The 25879-nt window shown below is 53.0% G+C and overlaps 10 protein-coding genes across 10 annotated transcripts; 6 read left to right on the top strand and 4 right to left on the bottom strand.

Moving 5' to 3' along the window:
- Nucleotides 1–495: 495 nt before the first annotated feature.
- AYO21_09079 (hypothetical protein) lies at nucleotides 496–1866 on the top strand (the record flags this gene model as incomplete). The annotated part of the gene is made up of 1 exon (XM_022659017.1): nucleotides 496–1866. One exon carries the CDS (start codon nucleotides 496–498, stop codon nucleotides 1864–1866), a length of 1371 nt encoding a protein of 456 aa, XP_022508647.1.
- Nucleotides 1867–3489: 1623 nt separating this feature from the next.
- Nucleotides 3490–6087, top strand: AYO21_09078 (hypothetical protein; the record flags this gene model as incomplete). The annotated part of the gene is made up of 1 exon (XM_022659016.1): nucleotides 3490–6087. The coding sequence occupies one exon, from the start codon at nucleotides 3490–3492 to the stop codon at nucleotides 6085–6087; it is 2598 nt and encodes an 865-aa protein (XP_022508646.1).
- Nucleotides 6088–6696: 609 nt separating this feature from the next.
- Nucleotides 6697–7821, bottom strand: AYO21_09077 (hypothetical protein; the record flags this gene model as incomplete). The annotated part of the gene is made up of 1 exon (XM_022659015.1): nucleotides 6697–7821. The coding sequence occupies one exon, from the start codon at nucleotides 7819–7821 to the stop codon at nucleotides 6697–6699; it is 1125 nt and encodes a 374-aa protein (XP_022508645.1).
- A 783-nt stretch (nucleotides 7822–8604) lies between these two features.
- Nucleotides 8605–12431, top strand: AYO21_09076 (hypothetical protein; the record flags this gene model as incomplete). Its single annotated transcript, XM_022659014.1, has 2 exons — nucleotides 8605–11758; nucleotides 11818–12431. 2 exons carry the CDS (start codon nucleotides 8605–8607, stop codon nucleotides 12429–12431), a joined length of 3768 nt encoding a protein of 1255 aa, XP_022508644.1.
- Nucleotides 12432–13633: 1202 nt separating this feature from the next.
- AYO21_09075 (hypothetical protein) lies at nucleotides 13634–14914 on the bottom strand (the record flags this gene model as incomplete). The annotated part of the gene is made up of 1 exon (XM_022659013.1): nucleotides 13634–14914. The coding sequence occupies one exon, from the start codon at nucleotides 14912–14914 to the stop codon at nucleotides 13634–13636; it is 1281 nt and encodes a 426-aa protein (XP_022508643.1).
- A 785-nt stretch (nucleotides 14915–15699) lies between these two features.
- AYO21_09074 (hypothetical protein) lies at nucleotides 15700–16062 on the top strand (the record flags this gene model as incomplete). The annotated part of the gene is made up of 1 exon (XM_022659012.1): nucleotides 15700–16062. One exon carries the CDS (start codon nucleotides 15700–15702, stop codon nucleotides 16060–16062), a length of 363 nt encoding a protein of 120 aa, XP_022508642.1.
- Nucleotides 16063–17067: 1005 nt separating this feature from the next.
- AYO21_09073 (hypothetical protein) lies at nucleotides 17068–18012 on the top strand (the record flags this gene model as incomplete). Its single annotated transcript, XM_022659011.1, has 1 exon — nucleotides 17068–18012. One exon carries the CDS (start codon nucleotides 17068–17070, stop codon nucleotides 18010–18012), a length of 945 nt encoding a protein of 314 aa, XP_022508641.1.
- Nucleotides 18013–18634: 622 nt separating this feature from the next.
- On the bottom strand, nucleotides 18635–20467 carry AYO21_09072 (hypothetical protein; the record flags this gene model as incomplete). Its single annotated transcript, XM_022659010.1, has 7 exons — nucleotides 18635–18843; nucleotides 18937–19026; nucleotides 19089–19155; nucleotides 19215–19345; nucleotides 19409–19878; nucleotides 19962–20229; nucleotides 20323–20467. 7 exons carry the CDS (start codon nucleotides 20465–20467, stop codon nucleotides 18635–18637), a joined length of 1380 nt encoding a protein of 459 aa, XP_022508640.1.
- Nucleotides 20468–21394: 927 nt separating this feature from the next.
- On the top strand, nucleotides 21395–23317 carry AYO21_09071 (hypothetical protein; the record flags this gene model as incomplete). The annotated part of the gene is made up of 2 exons (XM_022659009.1): nucleotides 21395–22868; nucleotides 22974–23317. The coding sequence occupies 2 exons, from the start codon at nucleotides 21395–21397 to the stop codon at nucleotides 23315–23317; spliced, it is 1818 nt and encodes a 605-aa protein (XP_022508639.1).
- A 611-nt stretch (nucleotides 23318–23928) lies between these two features.
- Nucleotides 23929–25740, bottom strand: AYO21_09070 (hypothetical protein; the record flags this gene model as incomplete). The annotated part of the gene is made up of 5 exons (XM_022659008.1): nucleotides 23929–24458; nucleotides 24523–24915; nucleotides 24978–25232; nucleotides 25292–25619; nucleotides 25681–25740. The coding sequence occupies 5 exons, from the start codon at nucleotides 25738–25740 to the stop codon at nucleotides 23929–23931; spliced, it is 1566 nt and encodes a 521-aa protein (XP_022508638.1).
- Nucleotides 25741–25879: the final 139 nt, after the last annotated feature.

The raw sequence follows: 25879 nt of genomic DNA, 5'->3' as shown, positions 1-25879 counted from the left end.
CGCATGTTGTCCCCCCATCAATTGTTGGAATTCGACCGCTTCTGCCATCCTTTTGGATTTGTTGGTCAGAAGAGACAATGTGTCTGCGTCACCCACGCTCGCTTTTCAACCTCTACCGTTGACGTTGACGTCGACATCTCCAGTTTTCAGTGGCAACCTTTGCCTTTTGTCGCCTAGATCAAGGGACCATCCACTGCAGGCGATGCTTGAGCTACCACTAACGTTCAACCTTAGCGAGACACCAATGGGGACGCCAAATGGGGACAGGGCCGCCTTTGACGGGATCAGTGGCTTTAAGCAGCAAAGGAAAATTCTGACCTCGACTTGCTGACCATGTGCAGAGGGATTACACACCGCGTGCACCTATCTCGGTGTGTTTAAATGCGGACATAATCTTCTTGGGCTCAGAAACGCATGTGGAGATATTATTGTCGACAGCTGGCGAAACCACTGAACCTGCATCTCCGGGCACATCCCGTTTCGATAGCGCCCAATATGACATTGAGGGCCAGTCTCCGCGCACATCCTCCCAAGGTACCCAAAACCAGGCATATTGATTTCCTCAAGGGCTGGCCAAACACGAGCCTCCTGCCGCTCCATCAGCTGGAGCTGGCTTCCAAACGTATATTATCCGATCCCGCCAACTCGGATGTATTGTTTTATGGTCCAGACGAAGGCTACCAGCCGCTCAGGGTGGAAATTGCCAAATGGCTCAATAGTTTCTACAGACCAAAGGATATAATCTCAAGCGAGAGAATATGCATTAGTGGCGGTGCCAGCCAGAATCTAGCCTGCGTTTTGCAGACTTTCACTGACCCAGTCTATACTCGCAATGTCTGGATGGTGGCACCGACTTATTATTTGGCTTGCAGGATCTTCAACGACTCTGGTTTTGACAACAGGTTAAAGGCTGTACCCGAGGATGCCGAAGGCATCGACATCGAGTACCTCCAGCGAGCCATTCAAGAGAGCGAGGCGCGTGCAATGGCTGAAGACAATTCATCGCCCCGATTCAAGTCGCCTAAGCCGTGGAGAAAGATATATAAGCACGTCATCTACGCAGTACCAACATTCTCTAATCCTTCAGGTCGAATAATGAGTCTTGAGCGTCGCCGAGCCCTTGTTCGTCTGGCTCGGCAGTACGACGCTCTCATTGTCACTGACGACGTCTACGACATGCTTCAGTGGCCCTCTGACCCCAAGGCGGGCTCACATGGGATGGATACAGCCGTCCTGCCACGAATAGTTGATGTTGACCGGGAATTGGATGGCGGAGTAGTCGACGAATATGGGCATGCGGTGAGTAATGGGAGCTTTAGCAAAATTATTGGGCCTGGTTGTCGAACAGGGTGGACTGAAGGGACTCCCGCGTTCGTCTATGGGTTGTCACAAACAGGTTCAAGTCGCTCGGGAGGTGCACCTTCTCATCTGGCTGCTTCCTTCATTTCCCAGATGATGTCCACTGGAGTTTTGCAAAACCATATCCTACAGGAATTGCAGCCAGCATATGCGCAACGATACCATTGGATGATGCGAGCAGTCGAGCAACACCTATTACCATTGGGCGTGACTGTGCCTCAGGCGAATAAGGATGTTGCTGGAGGCTACTTCATCTGGTTGACCCTGCCTATCCATTTGGATTCGACGCTCATCTACAAACGAGCGTTGGAAGAAGCGAACTTGACTGTAATTGCGGGACCTATGTTCAAGGTGGACGGAGATGGAAAAATCAAGGAAGCGCGGTTTGAACAGAATCTCCGTTTGTGCTATGCCTGGGAAGACTTGGATGTAATCGAGGAGGGTATCGTTCGATTGGCCGGGGTGATTGAAACCGAGTTAGAAGCAATGAGATCTGGTAGAGGATGAGCTGTGGTGACAATGGACGTGAATTCTGATGAGGAATATGAGAATATGACTTGTCAGTGCTCGGGGTAGCCAACCAGTCAAATATCAAACTTGGCTCTGATCCCTGTTTTATCGTTGCCGTACCTGGTCCTTCGGCCAATTATCCCAGTAATCTCTTCACATTCTTGCAGCATGTCGAAGCAATAGCCAGCCACACAGTCAAGCCTCGACAGCGCCACTCCCACTACCCGAAGTGCTCCGTTTGTCAAACCTAGCACGTTTCGAAGGTTTCATACCCCTGGCGCTGATTCCGCCAATCGGAGAAGATGTCATCGGCCAATTTGCTGGCATCTCGAACCCCCTTCGCTTCGTGTCATCTTCCTCCTTCTTTCTCGACAGCTTTTCCTTCGCCCGCGCCACCTTTCCGAGTTCATAACTCAGAGAGTGGAGAGGAAGCTCTATGCGGATTAAGGAGCTTGCAGGATCGCCGTGTCCAACGAATGAGATGTCTCGGGTGGTCCAGAATTGCTTGTTTTTGGATCCCCTACCACGCGGGTGCTTCGAGGCGGAGCGGCGCGAATTGACCTAGCTTCACCGGGACAGCTGGTCCAGGAGGTAATGTCGGCAGTGAAAGATCGGAGACACTGGCTTCCTGCTTGGTACCCCTTTGTTCAGCCAGCAGAAGTGAAATAAAAAGGACAGCAGGAGTCCACAGAAGATGGGTCAAAGACGGCGTGTTGCGAAATTAGGACAAAGAGCAACTAACGCACCCAAAGCAGCTGGCTGGCTGGCTGACGTCGTGCACAGAGTACCGAGTACGTACAAGTGATCGACACCGCTAGACTGACTGCAGAGGTCAAACAGGGTTGAAAAGAAAACCGGGATTCTCTGTGAGACTGCCAGCGTCTTGTGTTCCTGCTGCGTTGTGCTGTGCGCGTGCGAGTTGTGCGAACAAACGCCTGCCAGCGCGATATCATCAACACCAAAGTCCTTCTCTTCTCATTCTGTCTGTCGCTCATTCAGCAGATTCCAAGGGTGCGCTCGTTGTCCCTTACCATTTCTTTGATTCATTCGCTCGGTCTTCGGATTTCTTCGTCATATTGCTTTGTTTCCTTCAAGTCGGTTCTCGTGGGCCGAGGACATCTTTGTCACTCATTCAAGCAGAGAAAGAAGAAGGAAGAGAGAAAGAGAGAAAGGCCTCGGAAGAATTGCCCTTCTCACAGACTCGCTCGTTGTCGCTACCGGACCCTCTGCAACAACAATTGTCTGTTTACGCGTGAGATCGCAGTTACGATTGTCCGTTATCAATTGTGCTTCTCACTCTGATTCATCACTATTCGAAACCCCTTCGTCACTTGCACGACTGAACCCGTGCCTGCCTCTTCATCCTGCCTTCCGTTCTTCGGTGCACAGTTCACACGACCAATTCCACAATTTACTACACCCTTGTCACCACTGTTGAAACGCTTGTTGAAGCTGCCGACCCGGTGATCGCTGCCTTTCACAACTGCCTCGACCTCGTTTGTCTGGTGCTGGTCACCTCAAACGTTATAAAGAATTCCCATTCAGTCCTAGGACTTTTTCGAAACCACTACTTCGCAAATTTGTCACAGCAAAAGAATCGCCTCAATATCGACGACAAACATGCTGTTCCCCTTTCTACTCATTCTCCTAGCCTGGCTTGCCAGGGCCATCCCGACACGCGCCCCCATCGAATCTCGACAAGCGGCGTCCTCGTATTGGCTCTCCCAGATCCAGCGACAAGGCACCGTGGCTTACGGCTCCAACCCCGGCTACAAGATCTTCCGTAATGTCAAAGACTATGGCGCAGTTGGCGACGGTGTGACCGATGACACCACTGCCATCAACAATGCCATTACTGATGGGTCGCGATGCGGACAAGGCTGCGATAGCTCTACCACTGCCCCTGCACTCGTCTATTTTCCACCTGGTACCTACGCTGTCTCAGCTCCCATCATTCAGCTCTACTATACCCAATTTGTCGGCGATGCGGTCAATATTCCCACTGTCCTTGCCCTACCTAGCTTCGAAGGTCTGGCTGTACTCGATACCGATCCTTACATCCCAGGTGGCAATGGTGCTCAGTGGTATACAAATCAAAACAATTTCTATCGACAGATACGCAACTTCATTGTCGATATCTCCCAGATGCCAGAAGACCAGGGAGCGGGCATTCATTGGCAGGTTGCACAAGCCACCAGTCTTCAAAATATTGTGTTCAACATGCGCCCAAAGAGCCCCACCAATAAACAGCAAGGGATTTTCATGGACAACGGCTCCGGAGGCTTCATGTCGGATCTTGTATTCAATGGTGGCAATTACGGCGCTTTCTTAGGCAACCAACAATTTACCACGCGCAATATGACCTTCAACGGGTGCAACACTGCCATTTTCATGAATTGGAACTGGTTGTGGACTTTGAAATCAGTGACAATCAACCAATGTGACGTCGGCATCGACATGTCGAACTTGAACAATGGAGTTAACCAGACTGTTGGGTCTGTGATTCTTCTTGACAGTGCCATGACTGGCACTCCGATTGGTATAAAAACCTCGTACAATATGAGCAGCCAGCCCACTACTGGAGGGACCTTGGCCTTGCAGAATGTCGACTTCACTGGGGTTCAGACGGCTATTGTTGGTGCAGACGGGACTACTCCGATCCTGGCTGGCGGCTTTGTTGTGGAATCTTGGGGTCAAGGTGACTCTTATACTCCTGCTAGTGGATCGTCGGAAAACGTCAAGAGAGAACCGCAACTTGGGCCTTTGTCCTTCCAGCCTCCGTCAATCTCGTACTACTCGACGACTACCACTACGCTCACCGTTTCGGCCATACCACCACCCAGTGGCATATTGCTCACAACCACCACTGTCTATGTCACTGCGTCTCCGACAGCTGCTGGCAACGCTTCCTCAAGCTTGTCGGCTAATGCTACACGATCTCAGCCTACATTGTCATCTGGACCAACTCCTGGCACATGCTCTCCAACCACGGTGTCGTTGAAATCGGCACGTGTTCAACAACCGCTGACTGCTCCCAGCATGGCCTCGTCTCTGATGAACGGGAATAAGGTTTTTGAGCGCTCCAAGCCTCAATACCAAGGTGTTCCGGTGTCGTCCTTTGTCAGCGTCAAATCGGCGGGAGCCAAAGGCGACGGCGTAACCGACGACACTGCAGCAATTCAAAACATCTTCAATAATGCCACTCCCGACCAGGTCGTGTACTTCGACCACGGCGCCTATGTCATTAGCAACACAGTCATGGTCCCCTCCAACATCCGCATCACTGGAGAAATCTGGCCTCTCATTATGGCTCAAGGTTCGGCGTTCTCAGATGTCAACAACCCGATGCCCGTCTTTCAAGTCGGGAATGAAGGAGATGTCGGTTCTGTGGAGATAACGGACCTCGTTTTCGAGACTCTTGGGCCCGCTCCTGGTGCTATCATGATGCAGTGGAATGTTGCGGAAGCGTCTCAGGGTTCTTGTGGCATGTGGGATGTCCACTTCCGGATCGGAGGGACTGCAGGAACTCAGCTGCAACAAGATACATGCCAGGCTAACGTCACTGGCTCTTTTGAATTCAAGCCCCAGTGTGCAGGCTCCTTCTTACTGATGCACATCACTCAGCAAGCCTCCGCCTATTTGGAGAACTGCTGGTTCTGGGTAGCTGACCATGAGCTTGACATCACCGCCCACAACCAGACCAACATTTACAACGGTCGTGGATTGCTGGTTGAGAGCCAAGGTCCTGTCTGGCTGTACGGAACGTCATCAGAGCACAATCAGCTTTACAACTATCAATTTTCCAGTGCTCGGGATATCTTCATGGGTGCGATTCAAACAGAAACACCCTATATGCAAGCTACTCCCAACGCCTTGGGAGGGTTTCCACCGAATTCGGCATTCTCAGACCCCACTTTTGCCGACTGCACCACTGACTCGTGCAAGAAGGCCTGGGGCTTGCGGATCGTGGACTCAAGTGGTCTTCACATGTATGGCGCAGGGCTCTACAGCTTCTTTGACAATTACCTCCAAACATGCTTGGATACAGAGTCATGTCAGGAAAACATGGTCGACATTCAATGCTCATCCAATCTCAGCTTGTATGGTCTAACAACGAAGGCTTCAGTGAACATGGTTAATGTTGACGGAACCCCCGAGGCTATCGGCCAAGATCATGTGAACCTATTCGGCCAGACCTTGCTTCTATTCGAGACTTGAAGCATCGTGCGATTGGGACAAGATAAACTTCGAGAGATGGAATCAAAGCAACAATGGAATGCATAATCGTTAAATAACGACGATCGTGGGCACTAGCGTTGATTTTTTGTGCATCTATTGGACAATGGGTGGTGGAACTCATGCACGAGTGAACTAGCATGATTACGAGCATATGGGATTCTACCAAGCATTAGTTGCTGTTATGGCTTGAGCTTCATGATATGGTGTTGGCTGGAAGTTTCCATGTGCATAGAGATACCCTGTGGCTGCAAGTTTGGAGTTGCTCTTGTGCTCTGCCTTAGCATTGAAAGACAGCATACGAATGAGAAAAGATGATATGAAACTCCATGGGCTGGTAACTTTTTGTGTGATTAACTGCGTCAGTGTAGAACCCCACATGTGCTTGCATGCAGTAGCGGGCTGCTCACAAATGTCAACAAATTTCTGTTTGCGTTGCTTGTCTCCCTTCCCCCCCAGCTGCCCCCATTCCAGAACACCCAGGGAGTCATTCTCTTCCTATCCTCGTCTTGAGTTTGGGTCACTCGTGCTCTCTTCTAGATGCGTGTTTTCTAGCCTCTCGTGGTGCAACGTGCTGTATCTCGATCACCCTTAGAGACGGACCACTAATTTCTTTCCGCTCACAGTTCCCCCAGCCAGTTCCTCCATTGCTGCCTGGACACTCTCCAGCCCTGTTCCCATAAGCTCAGGCGGAGGCATGCATTGCATCCGGTGGTCTTCCAGGGCGGCCTCGAGCCAACTCCATATCGCTGGCGCGAGACCAGTGGCAAAGTCACCCACCGTTGCCAGGTTGGTCACAATCGACACTTCGTGTTTGGCGTGCTGTTCGGCGCCTGGGAAGACCGAGGCGATGAACTTGCGACCACCACATCCGTGAAGTATCTCACAGAGAGGTTGCAGTGTCGGAGACGTGGAGATGGCATCGTACGCCCCAACGACCTCTTGGCCTTGACTCTTGAGGTATGAGATCACGGACTCGACGATGTTTGAGTCTCCTTGGTCGAAGCATTCCTCCGCACCCAGCGACTTGACCATGTCATGGTTTCTCTGTGAACAGACACCGACAACCGTGTAGCCCGCCAGCGCGGCGAGTTGGACGCCGCAGGAGCCCACACTTGATGAGGCTCCCCAGACCACGAGGGTCTTGCTGTTCTTCACGGTTGTGCCTTCCATGGGAGGCATGTCCAATCCCAGCATCACCTCTGGAAAAAGGCAACTTGCGGCGGTGGTCACGCCGAGCGGCAATACGGCCGCCTCTTCGTAGGTCATGCTGTCGGGGATCTTTGCCACGAACGGCGATAGAAGAACCACGTACGTTTGGAAGGAAGAGTAGGCGTACACCTTTTTCCCGCGCCATTGTTCGAGGTCATCCCCATTGAGCTCCGAGTCTTTCCAATCTTTGACCCTTAGTGGCGATGTTTGGCCGATTACACGATCGCCAATCTTAAGTTTAGAGATGCGTTCATCTGCTTGTCCTTCCTGGGGAAGCTCAACCACCTCCCCAGCAACGTCGCATCCGAGGATACATGGGTAGCCGTCCTCTGCTGAGATGAGGATACCGAGCCGTTGGATTGCCCAGTCAGCAGGGTTTATTGCCACGGAGTGAGCTCTGATAACCACTTCGCCAGGAGATGGAGGTGAGTAGGGGGCAGGAGAAACGGTGAGAGTGGGCGCTTTGGGAAACGGGAGGATTGCTGCAATGTTCGAGTGCGGCATGGCTAGATACTGATTGCGAAGATGTTACTACCGTCCGAGTAAGAAGGGTGTAAAATCGAAGTCTGCTCTTGCTTGGTCACTTTTGTAGCCCACCGTTGTAGCCTCCGCCTTCGTGCATTTTGCGGCAGGAAGTTAAGAAGAGACGGACACATGCATATATACTGAAGCGCAGCATTGCGCGTCTGATTTCAAGGACAGACAAAGTCCGTTATTACCGAGATATGCTGCTGCAGTCGTGGTATTGTGCTACTAGTGGAGAAGAGAAGAATGCATACATGGGGAACTCGGAATGCTACTTCGACTAGTAAAGGAGACAAGCCTTTGATATCCAGGATAGAAGTCTGCTTCATTAAGCTTGCCTGGCTCGATAGAGGTTACAGGACAAGGTTGAATACGAGTGAGAGCTTAGTTCGAGATGCTTTGTATACGAATCCTGGACAAGATCGGCGTCGTCCAATTCAATGTCGAGGATTACGCTTGAGGCTGGGAGGCGCCAAGGCTGGGGATGGTAAATTATTATTCCGTAGCATGTGCGGGGCGCATTCTGCCCGTCGACAACCGCGCAGTTGCAAAGACGTGGATGTGGTTGGAGAAAAAAAAAGAGCAACCTATTCTACCACAATTCATTCACTGGCCTTTGTTGACTATTAAGTTTTTTCTTACAGGGTCGACTTGTCTGTGTTACCGGGACCTACCTATTGATTTCCTCCGAGCGACATGATTAAATAACACCAATGCCCGTCTCTTCGTCTGTGCTGTTGGTGCCCTCGACCAGCCGAAACAATGAGCCTCCGACGCCCTCCGCGACTGAACGAATCGGGAGACGGCGAACATGCCCCTGCTTTGCAAGTTGCAGAGGGGGAAACCGATGATTTCACTTCGCTGCTGGCTCGCACCGAGCGCCGGGCCTCCTCCGCTGTCAAAGTCGTCAAGAAGAAAGGCTGCCTCACTGAAACCGAAGCCGACCCTGCCTACCTTCCCTTTACGACCGACTTTGGTCCTAATACCCTGGTTGAATATTTGCGGGCAGAGGTGGACAAGCTGAGGCGTGAACGCGACGCCAAAGCGGCCAAAGGGAAAGGGAAAGGGAAACAGAAGGAGACGCTCGAACACAAGACATCTGGCCTGCTTCATCCCAGCAGTGCTCCGTCAACGACGCATGGTCTCTTCTCACCATCTGCTGCTCCAGAGCTCACTGAGCGAGTCAACGGTCTCCCTCCTGCTGGGGCGTTGGCAACTCGACGATCGCAGCGCCTGGCTCGCAAAGGCTCTCTCAGCCAGGTGAACCAAGTTGCAAGTGATCAGAAAAAGCCTACGCTCTTTCAGCAAGCACAACCAATCCCATTCCTGTCAGACCTACCTCAGCAAAACTCCCATTTAGAAGATGCCGCCACTTCGTTACCAAGCGGCGCGAGTCACTCTAGGGCAACCACATTCGAAGAGCACACCAAAAGCAAGAGAATGGCTGTCAGAAACACGGCTCACGAAGATTCTATTAGCCCCTTGCGTGCAAGGCTGCGTCAGAGAAGACACTCCAAGGCCCTCTCACTTTCAGGCTCATCAGCTGTAATGAGTACTGACATCTCAGCATCTCGTGCGGAGGCTCATCATCCTGGCACCCTCAAACACGAGGGAACTCCAGCGTCTCATTCAATTTCCCAGTCCGAGAACGAACCTACCTTGTCCGTAGACTGTCTTCCCTCTTCGCGTGCGCAAGAGCCCACGGGCAACAAGGTTCTTCAAGCATCATCTCACAATTCTGTTCATTGTGTCCGGGACCGCCAGGCTTCATTGAAGGGGCCCCCTCCGACTAACGACGTCGTACAATCTGGGTCGGAGGACCAATCTTCACCACTCGTTTCTTTCAAATATTCGAGCCTTATTCCCGAAACCATACCACCAAGCGAAAAGAAGCAGTTTATGCACCAGGTGAAGCATGCGAAGCGAAACAGTTCGGCTGGAAACGATTGGGTCGGGAACAGTCCGGCTGAACCACAAGAACGAACGCGTTTAAGCCATGCCGAAAGGACTCCTCTTTACGCGGCTATGGCTGCCAGGAGGGGATCACGGCTTGCGTTCACCATTGACGATATCCTTCACCCGGCCGAGAGTCTGGAGGACGTTCCTGATCCAGTCCCCGAAAAACAATATCCCCGCCTCTGGAAACCCTCGATACCTCCTAGCCTGTCTCCGATATCAACAAGTTCGACTAGAGCACGCTCGTTTAAAGCCGTCAAATCCCTCAAGCCAGAATCCAGCGTCCTACAAAAGATTGATGCCGATCTGTGGACAGAAGTTACCAGCTATCTCTCCACGCAAGATGTGAGAAATCTCCGACTGGTCAGCAAGTCTCTCGCACGAGTCATAGCTCCAATTCAGTTCAGGAATGTTGTGGTCAACTTTGATAGACACTTCTTCGACGCAGGCAGCAGCGACTGGAATAGCAGATTGGGGCTCCTCCCATCTGACTCGATGTTCAAGAAGTATGGCGTGAATATGAACAAATTTGGCGTGTCATTCGAGTACGATCTGCAAGGCTTGTCACGTGCTAAGACGAAAACCATTGAAAAGGAACAAGTCGCATGGTTCGGCAAGTTCACATGGCCTACTGAACAGTATCCACGCTTTCCAGAACTGCAGGCAATTGAGGACCTGGTCGACCATAACCGCCCATTGCTCAAAGAAGCGCTTAGCCACATAACTAAGGCCTCAGAACTTGGATTATGTATCGACAGCGGCCACGGCTGGCTTGAAGGTCCTGACATCTCCGATATGGCCCTTTTCGACCGACGAACGACGAAGGGGTCCAAAGTTTTTGGGAAGACGTTCCCGACCGAAGACGTTTGGGTTACATTTGCTCGTAATGAATATTTTAGATGGGCTCAACAGAGTACTATCAATGGAACCATCAAGGCACTCATGGCGAAACAGCCTCCCCCAGAGATCGCTGCTAGAGAAATTCGCTTCTTGGAAGGACTCAAAATCCGAGACATTGAGAGTTTCCGACGTCAGGACGAGCAATTCGATTACGACCCCGAATGCCATGTAGGAGGAAGCCCAGTTCCTGGAGTGGAAGCCCTGATGGATGCAAATGGCGATATCCCCAATTTTTCGCGGGCCCTTCAGGTTGCGATTCAGCGGCAACTGTTGGCACATGCGCGGAAAGGAGGAAGAAAACTACCTCAGTGGCCATTAATTTTCAGTGGCCACAATCTTGCTGCTGAGCATGGTGGTCACTGTACGTTTATCCAAAGCAAAATGGCTAACCCGGGTGCATCTCCACTTCTGCCAGGCATGCTGACGGAGCCGCAAGCGCAATGGTTAATGGAGACTGTATGGGCGCAGCGTGCTTTCCTGTCAGCCTATACGACGGCGATTATCACACAAAAGCAGAACTTCAAGTCGATACATACCCTGCGGATCAGCAAACTGTCGTCTGGACTCCTTCCATCATTAGAACTGGAAGAGTTCTGGAAGAGCTTGCCTGGACTAACGACGTTGGAGGTCCTTATCAGCCCCGACTGGCGCCAGGAGCACGTGACGGGGGATCGACTATTTGCAAGGCACATGGCGATCTTGCCATCTAAAGCTGCCGAGAAGTTCACCGAATTCCTGAGGAGATACATTGTCAAGATGGAGAGTCTACACAGCCTGACTATTGGTTACACCGGGGGTGGAGAACATGCTGTTGGCATGTTTGCCCGTAATAAGCACGTCTTGCCTGCGCCGATTGTCGACAATCCCGGAGATTGGCTGTTTGACAATGCTAGTAAAAAGCAAGGCGTCCTGATTACAAAATTCGACCACGTGCGAGAGCTCAAATTTCAAAACTGTTGGTTCACACCATCGATGCTTCGGGGATTCATGAAGGACAGCCGAGACACAAGCCTCCATTGCTTGAGCCTCGATTCGGTCAGCATGACCGCGCATCATGATGGTGATATCACCGCGCCACGTGGAATATGATGGGTCGTCTTCACTGTCTTCATCCTCGAGAAGACTGGGCTCAAGAGATTTTGCCCACCGGTGCTTCCTGGGTCCAAGTCCTTGATGCCATTACGCCGGGAAAGACACTGCTTGCACACAAGTATGACGCGGGCCTTGTTGACAGAAAAGTTCACCCGATGCCTCAGGCAACATTCCGTGGACACATCCAACAAATCATTCTTAACAGCTGTGGCTACGTGAAGATCTCGGTTCCAAAGAGACACGCGGCGGACTTTAATCAAAACGCGGCTGTTGTCCGCGCCGAGCCGAGCATGGACGATGCTCTGTACGTTCGCAAGGCACGATTTGTCCCGCCACTACTATTCGAATTTGATCCTGAAAAGGGCTTTCGGATGAGGGCAAACTCGGATATCACGGACGCGGATGAGATCATGATTGAGGAGACCTCGGTAAGCGGCGAGCAATACCCTTGGCTGGGAACATTGACTCAGTGCATCCATCCGATCGAAAAGCGGGTCCTCGAGGAGGCGTGGCAGATGACGTTTGGCTGGCCCAACAACCTTGAGCGATGGGCCGCTGTCGAAGATGGACAGAGTGAAGGCGGTACAGGACGATTCAGCGGTGTGATCAGGAAGACTGAGCAAATGATGGACGAGTACTGACCTAACGACGAGGTCAAGGTCTCGGTGCTTAATCAGAGCGATTGTATCTCGGATGGCTTGAGATATCAATGACACTTGGGTGGTATTATGATGATAATAGCCTTATCAGACGGCACGTGATTGGCTAGTTCGGGAAGAGTTTCACTGTTTCCGTGTTACAGACTGATGGGACGAGGGACATGTACAGTCTTCTATCCCGACTTGGCAAGTGTATCATCACCACATACATGGAGCACTTGATCAGTGACGCGATTTGGGTTTGGAGGGAACTTGAGTGCATTTGACACCAGACAGCATGCAGAGAATTCAAACAGTGCTCTACATGACATCAACGACATTCGCACAGATTTGGGCGTGAGCATGAAAGCAAAATGACACAGCTTTATCCACTTCTCTAGACTATTCTTGACCACGACCGTGATTGGTGATATGCAAGTCTAATGTATGCTTTTGAGGGCCGGCTCCGATACGTACTGCGTACATACATTAGTACATACCCTGTACGCTGAGTTGACGTGTTAGTGCAACGTAGGTTAAAATGAGTGAAGCGACATGAAGTGACGTGAAGTATAAGTGCAGATCCACATTGCATGCTGTCTGCCTACGTCCGTACCTCAGTAGGCCGGTATTTCTACTATTGCGGATGTGAAGGATGACCTTTTTGACACTGATTTGTAGAGGTTGAGAGGCGTGGAACGCACGGTGCGCCCCTGACGCATTCCAGCCTCGCCTGAGCCTCGGTGGGCAGCGGATACACGTGATCTGACTTGGTCCCTTTTTTCTTCAGACTCACCTCGCGTGTGTGTGTGTGTGTGTGTGTGTTCCTCGTTCTTCAATTCATGTGCGTATGTACCTAGGTATATGTATGTGTGTTGTGTGGATGTATCTGTCCTGGTGTGTATTTGATGTACTCAATCGACTGAAAAGTTTACAGATACGATGTTGCGGCTACGAGTAGAGTAGAGTAAGAGTAGAGTAGAGTAGACTGACTGATTGACTGATTGTATGCTTTGTATTTCTTTGTATTTTGTTTGCTTTTTACTTTTTGTTTCTTTTTTGTTTTTTGGCATCTTTCGTTTTTTTCTTCGTGGGTTTTTCATTTTCCTTTTATCGTACCTCCTCGTCCGAACAAAGATCTTCACTTTTCCATTATCCATTAATCCATTGTCCCATCTTAGCCATGCTATCTCATCCCTGTCTCGCTAGTAATACGAGTGCAAGTACCCATATCCATGATGCGGCGAAGTCGCCTCGGACAGCGCAACGCCCAGAAATCGCCCGACCAGCACGGCCAGACCCATCCACACGATGTTCGGGACCTTGGATATGATTCTCTGGAGGAGCGATTTCTGCGGTGGCGGTGGGGAAGCTGGAGGAGGCGCTGCTGGGTCTGGAACGGGTAGGACGATGGAGAGGACGATTGCGGTAGTGGTGGCAGTGGTGTTGGGAATGGGGAGTCGACGGCGTTGAAGTTCAAGTACCTGGCGGCTTGGTGTCAGGTAGTGGGAGTGGATGGTTCTGTCAGCGTGGTCTTGGTCGCTACTGCTCCATAGAACAGTGTATAGTGGTGGCGGCACGCGGTTTGGACTTGGGCTCTCGTCGGGATATTCCTGTGCGTCGTAGTATACTTCGGCGCCGTCATCGTCGGCGTCGTCGTCGTCGCTACTTACCCAGGACAAACGCCTCACGCGGACGGTGCTCTCGCTCCCGTCGTCCGATAGGTCGTCCCTCTCGTTCGTGGCCAGCTCTGTCTCTGTCTCTTTCCCTGTCAGGGCGACAACGCCAGCTTCGTTCGTTTCGACACATCTCAGATGCGTGCCGCCACAGAGCTCGTCCACCTCGCTCTCGCTCAGCACTGTGGCAGGAATCGACGAATAGAACGCCGTGATCTCTTCGTCCACCACGCTCGGAGCCTCTCGAGCCAACGCCTCAAAATCCGCCATGTACTGGACCAGCTCGCTCGGTTCCATATCCAGAACCCCTGCAATCTCAGCCACATCTGCCTCGCCGTTGGCGACCATTCTGGTCACGGCGGCGAGGATCGCGTGCTGGTGCGAGCGGGGTCGGTTGCGGAAGTGGTGACAGATACCGCCTGAAGTGCTGCTGCTGCTGCTGCTGCTGGTCCCAGGTTCCGGCTTGGTGTGGCCATGACCATGGCGCTCGTTCTGATGGGCCTCGGCGGTGGCACTGTCGCTGCTCGGGAGGGATGCAGGGGCCGAGATGTTTCGGGCTTGCTTTCTAATGGTGAGGGGCGCGGGCACAAGAGACGGGTCCGATGCGACGTTGAATGACTTCCTGGACGTCAACGATCGGATGAATCGTCTCAGAGTACCCACCGTCCCTCCTGGCACGTCTGACGTCGCTGGCGAGGATACCGTGCTCGCATACGGATCTGTTTGTCCTGAGGCCGTGGTGGTATCGGTCATGGCTGGGTTGTTGCTGTCCTTGGCCGATATCGCTGTTGGATCCTTCTGGTCTGTCATTGGTGACTTATGTCGAGCTTGGGGAGATTCTAATCAGGAGGTAGGCGAGTTGATTGCTGATTATCTGTGCTGTTATGTGGCGAGGAAGTATAGTGTTGAGAATGTTTGACAAGGAATATTTATGGAACCGGAGACGAATAGTGAGGAGACCTGCCGTGAGGCAGTGGACATGCATGGACTGCCTTGCACAGCCTCGAGGCAGTTCATCCTTTATCCAGTGAGCGGTGGTAGTTGAGGATTGTTGACAAAGGACAGCCACTTCGTTGCCTCGATGGGTTTTGCACGCTTGACCGTGGCATGTACGACACGATCGACAAGGTACTTAGTTACTGGAGAAGCTTTTGACGGACTTCCAAGGAGTCGTTCTGGGTGCTCAACAGAGCCATGGAGGGTAGGGTGCTCTGGGGTGCTCCCAAGGCTGAACAGAGCCATGGAGAGCAGGGTACTCTGGGGTGCTCCCAAGGCTGAACAGAGCCATGGAGGGTAGGGTGCTCTGGAGTGCTCCCAAGGCTGAACAGAGCCATGGAGAGCAGTAGACAATCACATCCAAATCGTCGGTGAATGAACGTTCATGTTAAGAAGGTCGCGGTCACATATTAAAGCAGACCATTTCTCCCTTGAAAACGCTCCTTTAAATTTCTCTCACCTTAGTTTCTTTCCTCTGGTTAATTCAAGACACAATTCTCACACAAACAAACACGCAAACACACGCAGATACGCATACCCAAATCACTCAAATACCTTCCTTCAGTCACTCAGAATCATCTCTCTCGTTCAGCTGAAGCATGGATGCCAACAAAGCTTCCCAACCCGCTGAAAAGGTAACTGCCCTGACAAAGCCACAGAGCGTTTCGTTGTGCCCGCGGATTGCTAATTTCTTACCGTGCGTGCTCACACAGGCCGCAAACTCGTTCGACCTGGGCAAATTCAAGTTTGACAAAGGGAAAGGCAAAGGCGTACAGGACGACAAAGTCATCGAGGCTCGTACAAAGCTGGCTAGAGCGATGGCGGAACGATTGGTGAACGGGGGCAGTTTGCGACAGATCGGGTTCCAGAACAATATGACGGGGGACCAGGCAGGGCGGTTGATTGCCGAACTTGCTCTTCAGGCCTCGAAGAAGAAGACGGAGGATAGTCCAAAGGCGTGAATGGGGCAGGACTTGAAGCTCTGTTCTCTAGTCATGGCCACAGGGCGAGAGGTGAACTGTATTGATACCGAATCGAAGGAAGGATCCTGGTTAGCAGAGCAGAGCCTCTCAAATACCAAAATAGCAACGAAGCTTTGAAGACATAAAACGTCCCTTTTCCCCCCTTTCAGAAGCAGGGCAGAGGCAGAGGTAGATTAGAACGATTCATTCATCTCTCAAACTGTCCAGGTTGTTTGCTACCTGGTCCGCACCCAAATCCATCCACCACAAACATGATGAGCAAATGAACGACACAACATCCCATACCCAGCATATTCCATCGTCCCCAAGGTGCCACTTGGCTTTCAACCTCCGATCGGCCCTCTAAATAGCGGCCCCAAGAAGCCCCAACCCCCGAAATCGCAAGGGTCCATCCGTCTTCGCACCATCCGATCGCTCCTCTGTCGATCTGCGCCAGTATCGGAGGGGGGGTTTTTCTTTCAAGCGCATCCTAGCTTCGCGCCTCGCTTATGCCGGGATCTAGGATCTGCAAGCCACGGTATTGGCCGTTGTGCCCGTCGTCTTCTCTCCCCCACTCGACTCCTCCTTTTCCCACTCAGTGGGGATGAGGGGAGAGTGAGAACGGAGTGAGTGTTGTTTACAAAGTCGCTTATTCTGGCGTTTACGGTTTGCGGTTTGCGTTTGCATTTGCGAATCACGGTTCGTTGTACAAAAATACAGAGTTAAGAGGAGGAGATGGAGAACCGAGTATTTGGGTACAGGTTGCATAAAATCAGTCGCGCACAGGGTCACCTGGTCGATTACTCTTTATTGTAGATAGAGAACTGGAGGGAACTCGTATCGCGTGTATCGATCGCGTCGTGTCGTGTGTCGTGCTGAACGCTCGTGATACAAGTCTTTGGAACGAGAATTGAATGCTTCTGAGCCTCTGAGGACTGGCTGGTCTGGACATTCCCGTATACCTTCTCTTCTCTGTAAAACCTATTCACACGCTCGACGCCAACCATGGCCTGGACGACAAGGCAGAGTGGCGACGGCAAAAAGCCATTTCGACAGGCCGCCACCATCCTCCGCGAAATGATCAACGACCCGGACAAGATCGTCATCTGCCCCGGCGTCTTCGACGGCTACACTGCCCGCATCGCCCTGGACATTGGCTTCGACGCGCTGTACATGACGGGGGCGGGCACGGCGGCGTCCCGCACGGGCTCGCCGGACTTGGGCATTATCAACATGGTCGAGATGGCGGCCAATGCCAGCATGATCGCCGGGTTGGACTGGAGGGTGCCCGTCATCGCCGACGCGGACACGGGCTTCGGCTCGTCGCTGTCGGCGGCCCGCACGGCCAAGACGTACATCGAGGGCAACGTGGCCGCGCTGCACATCGAGGACCAGGCTTTCATCAAGCGCTGCGGCCACCTGCGCAACAAGGAGCTGGTGTCCCTGGAGACGTACCTGACGCGCATCCGCGCCGCGAGCATGGCCCGCGAAGCCTCGGGCCGCGACCTGGTCATCATCGCGCGCACCGACTCGCTGCAGTCTTTGGGCTTTGATGAGGCGATCCGCCGCCTCAAGGCCGCGCACGAGGCCGGCGCCGACGTCGCCTTCTTCGAGGGTCTCGTCTCGAAAGAACAGGCCCGCGCCGCCGTCAAGGCTCTCCACCCGATCCCGTGCCTGCTCAACATCGTCCACGGCGGCGTCACCCCGGCCATCACCGCCGCCGAGGCCAAAGAGATCGGCTTCAAGATCGTCATCTGGTCCATCCTGTCGCTGACCGAGGTGTACAACTCGACCCGCCGCGCCATGACCGAGCTGCGAGACACGGGCTTTGTCACCGAGAGGGAGGATAAGGCCGGGGGTATCTACGATATCTTTAGGGTCGTCGGGATCAACGAGGCCGCAGAGTTTGATGCCGCCGCTGGGGGGGCTACTTTGAAAGGGGGTTTCTGAGTAGAGAGAATATAGAGACGTAAAATTGAAAGATTATGTTTGATATTGCCATGTGCTGCCTTTTGGGTTCAACCTTCAGAAGTAAAGTCACTGTAGTCAGAAAGTGTGTATGGCGAAGAGATATATGCTCAGTTGCACAGATCATTTCTCTTCTCATGGGCACTCGGTACCCTAGCATTTCCCTTGGTATCGAGAAGCATCCTACATTACCTACATTACCCCGTAGAGAAACGATAACGCCAACCAACAAGGTATACAATTCTCAAACACCTCTTGTATTGTGCTCTGCCAGAGATATCTACAGGAACTTGTGACAGATATTTCGGTACCTAGGTAGGTATGTAGGTATATCGCCTGCTCCAGGCTCTCCAATCCCTCTCCTGAGACTCGACTTCAACCACTCGCAACATTTAAAAACATGCTCTTGAGAACGAGGTACTCGTCAATCCCTTGACGTCCACCCTCCCTACCGAAACCGGACTGCTTCACGCCTCCAAAGGGGTTTTCTGCGGCTGAGAGGAGACCAATGTTTACACCGACGACACCGACCTGTACACACACAGTGACAAAAGGTCATATGCTGTCAGCAGAGTATCCAACAAGGGGAAAGAATGAAGTCGTCTTAGTAGAGGCAGGGGAAGAAACAACTTGCCTCGAGAGCTTCAGTCACGCGCCATTGTCGGGGCATGCTGGACGTCATGACAAAGGCGCCGAGCCCGACGTCGACGTTGTTGGCCAGTTCGATGACTTCCTCCTCGGTGTGGAAGCGGTATAGGGGGATGACGGGGCCGAAGACTTCGTCCCGCTCGGTGATGGTGCCGCGGGGCATATCTGTTCGCAGTGGCGGTCTGGTTAGTATCTTGCCAGGGACCGGAAGAGAGTGAGGCTAGGGAGGCTCCCTCCAGAGTCAACGAGATAACTGACCTGCTATAATAGTAGGCTGGACATAGTATCCCTTTGTTCCCTCCACTCGGTTCCCGCCCAAGATGATCTTGCCTCCGTTGTTTTTGGCCTCTGCAAAATCAAGATCAGCATCATTCTGATGGTCACCATGTGTTTGTGTCATGAGATCAGACCTTCGATGTGAGTCAGCACTTTTGACAGTACGTTCTCGTGAGTCAAGGGTCCGACAAAGACACCATCCTGCAATCCTCATCAGTATACCTTGTTTCATCTTCGAGACCATGGCAAGGCTGTGGTACCTGGGTGCCCGGGCCGATCTTGAAAGTTGAAATCGTGTTGGACAAGGCTTTGGCAAACCTGTCATAGATGCCGTCTTGCACAAAGATTCGATTGGCGGCGACGCACGTCTGGCCGGTGTTTCTGAACTTGGCTATCCCGTAAAATTAGCGTTCCTGAACAGAAAATGACGGGCCAAGGTGCTGGTGCTGCTGACCCATAACGGCAGCCTCGACGGCAACATCGACATCTGCATCGTCAAAGACAATAAAGGGACTGTTGCCCCCAAGCTCCAAGCTCAGCTTCTTTACCGTCGGCGCGCACTGCTCCATCAACAACCTCCCCACTCTCGTGCTGCCCGTAAAGCTGACCTTCTTCACCAGCTTGTTTGTGCAAATCTCCTTGCCCACCTCCGCGACGGTGGTCAAGCTGGTGATGATCTGGATCACTCCGGCTGGGATGCCGGCCTCCATGGCAAGGACGGCCATGGCGCCAGCGGAGAGAGGTGTCTCGCCTGCAGGTTTCCAGATGGTGGTGCATCCGGCAGCGATGGCCGCGCTGGCTTTGCGGGTAATCATGGCCATGGGGTAGTTCCACGGCATCAGACAACCGACCACTCCAATGGGCTGCTTCATCGTGACGAGTCGCTGTTTCCGGTTGGCGGTAAGGATGTTTTCACCGTGCGTCCTAATGGTGATCCCAAACTGTCAGCACAACCCGCGTTATGGGTTATTGATGCGACACATGCTCCATGGGGATCCATATCGCACCTCTCAGCCTCGCCAGCAAACCACTCGAGAAAGCTGCACGCGTAAATGACTTCGGCCCTCGCCTCGTAGAGCGGCTTGCCCGTCTCCAGAGTGATGATCAAGGCAAAGTCCTCGGTGTTTTCCAGACACAGGTCATTCCACTTTCTCAGCATGCGCGCGCGGTCGCGGCCCGACGTGTTTTTCCAGGTGACAAAGGTTTTGGAGGCGCTGTCGATCGCTCGAGCGACATCCGCCGCGCCCATTTCAGGGAATGTGGCCAGTTTCTCGCCTTGAAATCACACAAGCTGTTAGGTCTGCCATGTTCTGCTATCGCGTGTAATAAAAAGGAAACGGAGGCTGTCGAGGTAAGTAGTGCTTTTACCTGTGCCTGGATCGATCAAATCGAATGTTTTCCCAGAGGCGGCATCGGCCCATTGTCCGTCAATGAAGCCCTTGTAGTGTAGTAGTTTCTTGTTTTTCACGTCGGCCAGCGACTTGGTCTGCTGGAAGGAGCCTAGAGAACCCATGTTTGACGGAAGAAGGTGATAACAAGTGACTGGATAGCGATAACGAGAAGATGAAAGGACCAATGCGACACAGAGTGAGGAGACGATATGGATTCAAGGGAAACGAGTATTTGTTTCCTCCTCTTCTCTATAAACAAAAAAGCCAAAGGGCAGGACAATCAGTCAATCAGTCAGGGTCTGGAGACGAGAAGTGCCTTGAGCTGTGCATTCCCAAAACCCCACCGAACATCTGTAGGCACCTGTGCGCATTGTAGAGACAGACACCTCGCCCAAGGTCCTCCCGGGCCACCCTTGGAGGGGTATCATCCACTCAACCTAGTCTTCCGGGCTGTCTAGCCGTGGACCGCAAAAAGGTCATCGTCACATGTTCCCAAATCTTTGCCCAGGGTACGCATGCACGCACAAACATGTGCAGAGCGGAAGATGAAATCCGGGGTAGGAAGTCCGGGGTCGATACGGGTTGAGTTCGTCCCAGTGGGAAACCAGTCCAGTGGGGAATATGGTATGTGAGGACAAATGTAAGAGATGCAAGCAACGTGGAGAGAGTCTCAGTGGGGGAATAGTGAAAGCATGCTATCAGAGAGACAGAGACAGAGTCCTTTTTGGAGATCGTGAAGGAGATGAAGAAAACCGCCTCCGAAGCTACGCCGACTGATGCCAACAATGAGGGACGTCAGGGTCACAGCCTCGCCCGGTGTCGGGCCCGACGAGGCTGAGTTTGTCCGATCTCGAATCCCCCAGATGCAGAGACTCTCCTCGACAACACCATCCAACCACTCCGACAGCGGAGTCGAATACGATACTCCCCAAGCGACAGGTGATCTCGGCCCTTCGGATCAGGCCTTAATTCGACCCTGACAGAACTTGAACGAAGGAACAAATGTGAATTCATGCTGTGTAAGAGAGGGGATACAGACATCAGCAGCCATGATTGCCAAAAACTATCCCGTCAAAATCTTCGCGCCTACGCCCATGCTGGGCTACGGCTACGATGTCGTCGATTTCTGGACCACCATCTTGGACGAAAACACCCGTCCCGACGCCATCATTGCAGACAGCGGCTCCACCGACCCAGGCCCGTACATGCTGGGTAGTGGCCGGACGATTGTCAGTAAACAAGCCTTTGCACACGACCTCACCCCGATTCTCGAGGCCTGCTTCGACTTTGGTATTAAATTGCTCGTCAGCTCCGCCGGTGGCGCGGGCACGAACGAGCAGGTGGACATCCTGGTCAACATCGTGCGCGAGATCAGTGAGCGCAAGGGCTACCGGTTCAAGGTGGCGACCATCAAGTTCAAGAACGACCGCGAGGTGATACTGAACCAGCTACGAGCGGGCGCCATCACACCCTGCGGCCCAGGTCCTGCGTTAAAGGAGGAAGATGTGTCGGACGCCGTAGCCATCGTCGCGCAGATGGGCGCTGAACCTTTTATGAAAGCACTAGAAGACCCGGATGTGGATATTGTCATCTCTGGGCGATCATACGATCCGGCGCCCTTTGCAGCCTTCAGCATGCACCGCGGCGTCCAGCGCAATCCGGCGTGGCACATGGGGAAGATCGTCGAGTGTGGCGGACAGTGCGCGGTGCCCAAGGGCCGCTCGATCCTGGCGACCATGTACCAGGACAGTTTTCAGTTGACGCCTATCACACCGGGCCAACGATGTATCCCCCGCTCTGTGGCAGCGCACACCATGTACGAGAAAACCCGTCCAGACAGGCTCCCTGGCCCGGGTGGCGTTTTACATCTGGACAAGGTACAATTTAAGCCGCAGGCGGACGGCCGGTCTATCCACATCCAGGGGGCTGAGTTTGTGCCTACGCCGACATACCAGATCAAACTCGAAGGGGCTACCCAAGTCGGGTTCCGTTCCGCCTTTATCGGAGGCATTCGCGACCCCATCCTCATCCGGGGCATCGACGACTTTCTCGAGCACACGGTGCGGCCGAGGACAAAAGCGGCGTTCCCGACACTCGGCGAAGCGAATGGTCCGCAATTGATATTCCACATCTATGGGAAGAACGCTGTCATGGGCCCGCTCGATCCGGATGCCACCACCGCTGTGCCCCATGAGATCGGTGTTCTGGGAGAAGTCATCGCAGCGACCCAAAACGAAGCCGACGCTGTCGCGGGATACGCCAGGGTCATGATCCTCCACGGCGAATACCCCGGCCAACTGGCCACCGCGGGCAACTTCGCCTCGCCGCTGACGCCGTTGGAGCAGTCCGTGGGACCGGTGTACAAGTTTAGCGTATACCATCTGATGGACGTCGAGGACCCGCTCAGTTTCTTCCCGATCGAGTCGTTTGTGATTGGCAGCCCGGACGCATCGCGGTCGAAGCTGGTGCGGTCTGAACGGCCGGTTCGACAGGCTGGAGATGCAGCCACTCCTGTAAGCGCAGGTAAGTTTAGCTCCAAGACCCGAAAAGAAAGGAGTTTATCCTGAAAACTATGAACACCCATGCTCACCATCCACTCTGCAGCCCCCGCGAAACACACCCTCCCAGATCCCTCGCAACCGACCCGCATCGCCGACCTCGCCGCCGTCGTGCGCTCCAAGAACTCGGGCCCCTACGAGATCACGCTCGACATCCTCTTCGACGACCCCACAATCTGGAAGCACGTGCGCGACAGCGCCGTCCTCACCAAGGACGTCATGAGGAACCTCTACCACCTGGCGAGCGACGACGACATTCTGACCTGTATGTTCTTCGAGCCCGCGCTCGGGTGGAAGTGCACGTTCAAGCGACCGGCAAATCAGTTGCAGGGCAGCGTGGGAGAGAGGGACACGTTCGGCACGCAGCAGCACGCGCCGTTGTTGAGGATTGAGGTGCCGCCATTGAAGACCTGAGAGTAGTAGTACAGGATTGAGGATGTGAGTTGAACTGACTTGAGATGAGTTGATCTGGAAATGAGTGTTATTTGTCTTACATATCTACAAATCTGGGTATCTAGGTATACATACTATGATATTCCTGTAATCAATGTAGCGTGATGGGTGTTGTCATGTTATGTGATGAGGAGATACTCCCTTCCTCCCTTTCTGACTGAGAGGATGAGAATCCAGCTACCCCAGCCCGCTTTGGGTACGTATAAGTATTCTCTACTATTTATTCTCCACGTAATATAAAACATTTGTCTCTGTTGCATAAGAGAGAAGACCAAGAAGATCTAGGAATAACATGGACTGAGCTCTTTCCTGTTATACCTTGTCCTCTTTCCTCTTTTTTTTTCTAATGAAGAACACTATCAACTGGACCTTCTGATAGTCATCTTTCAAAACAAAAAGGGGGGGTCTCTCTTGTCTAAATCTAGTACGTGCCATATGAATCTCCCTGTATCTCTAGAAAGTCTAGTCTAGCTGCCATACATCTATTCGCCTGATGAAATATCCTGGATGTTGCGAGTCGGGTATACGTTGTAGGATAGGGAGGACGGAGCAGACAAGGCTTTTCACAGAGATCAAGCCTTTGTGTGTTCCGGCACCGGCTGACTGACGATGCCCTCAATCTCCTGAGTCTGAGCAAAGATCTTCTCGTCCAAAGCATCCCTCTCCTCCTTGGTCATGTGGCCCACGTCGACGGCGACTTCCTCGCCAAACAGGGCGTTGATCTCCTCGAGCGACAGGCCCTTGGTCTCGGGCCACCACAGGTAGCAGGCCACGGCGGTCATGGCGGTGGTGATGGCGAAGACGATGTAGTATTTCCAGCCGATGTTGGCAAACGCCGTCGGCGCGGCGCAGGTGTAGATGACGGTGGCGAAGAAGAGGCCCGACACGGAGATGGACGACCCTCGCGCGCGCAGGTGGTTGGGGAAGATCTCAGTGCAGTAAATGTACGTGACGGCGTCGACGCACGAGCTGTAGAACCCGACGTGGATGAACAGAAACGCCACGGCCGCCGCCAGCCCGGCCTTGTTGGTCGTGCCCTTGTACGTGGCCAGCAGGGCCATTTCGACGATGAGCGCCATCAGACAACCGCAGAATCCGATGACTGTTGATAGACATATTTGGTTAGCTTTTCATATCCCTTTTTTCCAATGCGGAATCGAACTCACTTAACAGCCTCACACGTCCGACGCGGTCAACAATCAGCGCCGAGAGTGCATTCCCTCCAACTCCAACAGTGACCCAGCCGGCCGTGAAGGCGAGAGTGGTCGGTGCCACGTATCCGAGGGCCGTGTACAGAATCACACCGTAGTTGTTGATGACAATGGTTGCAGTGCACTGACCGCCGAAGACGGTGAAGAAGCCTAGCAATAGACGCTTGCGGTTGGGCCACCCGGTAAAGAGCTCCTTGTACCCTCCGGCGCCACGGAGTTTTTCGAGTTCCAGTTGTTTCAGCAGGGCATAGAACTCCTCTTTGACGAGGATGCCCTCTGGGTCTCGAGGATCTCGGTGCAGCCACTCCATCACCTTGTAGGCGCGATCGTGTTTGTCGTGGAGGACCACTGTGGGTGACACGCGTTAGGCATGGCGGTTCCTGTTCACATTTGTGGGCAGATCGACTTACACCAACGAGGGCTCTCTGGGATGAAAAACAGTCCGCCTAGTAGCATCAAGGGCGCAAAGCACTGCACAGCAAGTGGGAACCGCCACTGGAACTGTCCAGAGTACTTGAAACAGCCATAGCCGACCCAGCCAGACACCGAGTAGCCAGTACAGAGCAAAGCTCCGTGCGCTCCGACAAAGACACCACGGGTATGGGGGGGAGAGACCTCGCTCTGATATAGAGGTACTCCACAGACGATCATGCCAGTTCCAATACCTGCGATACTCAGCATTTTGCCCACTGTACAGGTGCCATGGAGACTGGAATGGCCATACCTGTCAAGAATCGAGCGAACAAGAACATGCCGACGTTGACGGATCCACACTGCAGAGCTCCGCCCACCAAGCAGGTTGCAGCTGAAATGCCAATGCCACCTCGTCGTGAGCACCAATCGCAGATAGGGCCAATGGAGAGGGCTCCGAGGAAGCCACCAGCCTGGAACAAACCATTCATGGCGCCAGTGATGGCATTTGTGTGAGACAAGCCGGGGCCTTCAGTGTCGAGATGCAAGTACTTGAAGAAGTCGGGTTGGCCCAAGGTGGTGGCGATGATGGAGCTGCAGTAGCCATAGGTGAAAGAGCCCAGAGAGATGAAGATTGTGATCTGGCGGCATAGACGGTTAGGTCACTAGAGCCATCTGCTGGATTGGGAGTGTCTATCTTACCAGAATGCTCACAAGTCTGATCTGGTCCTTGAACCAACCTTTGCGTTCTTCAGCCGCCATCTTTCTGGACAGAAAGAAGACTTGTGCGGCGTCAATTGGGTATGATAGCCTGTGAGATGACACTACTGGATAGAAGCAAAGGTCGAGATCTTGGAGGTGTTTGTGCAGGTCCACGTTACGGCACCGATAAGCTAGGAAC

The sequence above is a fragment of the Fonsecaea monophora genome, assembly GCF_001642475.1.
Source record: "Fonsecaea monophora strain CBS 269.37 chromosome Unknown Scaff85, whole genome shotgun sequence".
NCBI classification, from domain to species: Eukaryota; Fungi; Ascomycota; class Eurotiomycetes; order Chaetothyriales; family Herpotrichiellaceae; genus Fonsecaea; species Fonsecaea monophora.
This window is presented reverse-complemented; position numbering and strand designations above follow the sequence as displayed.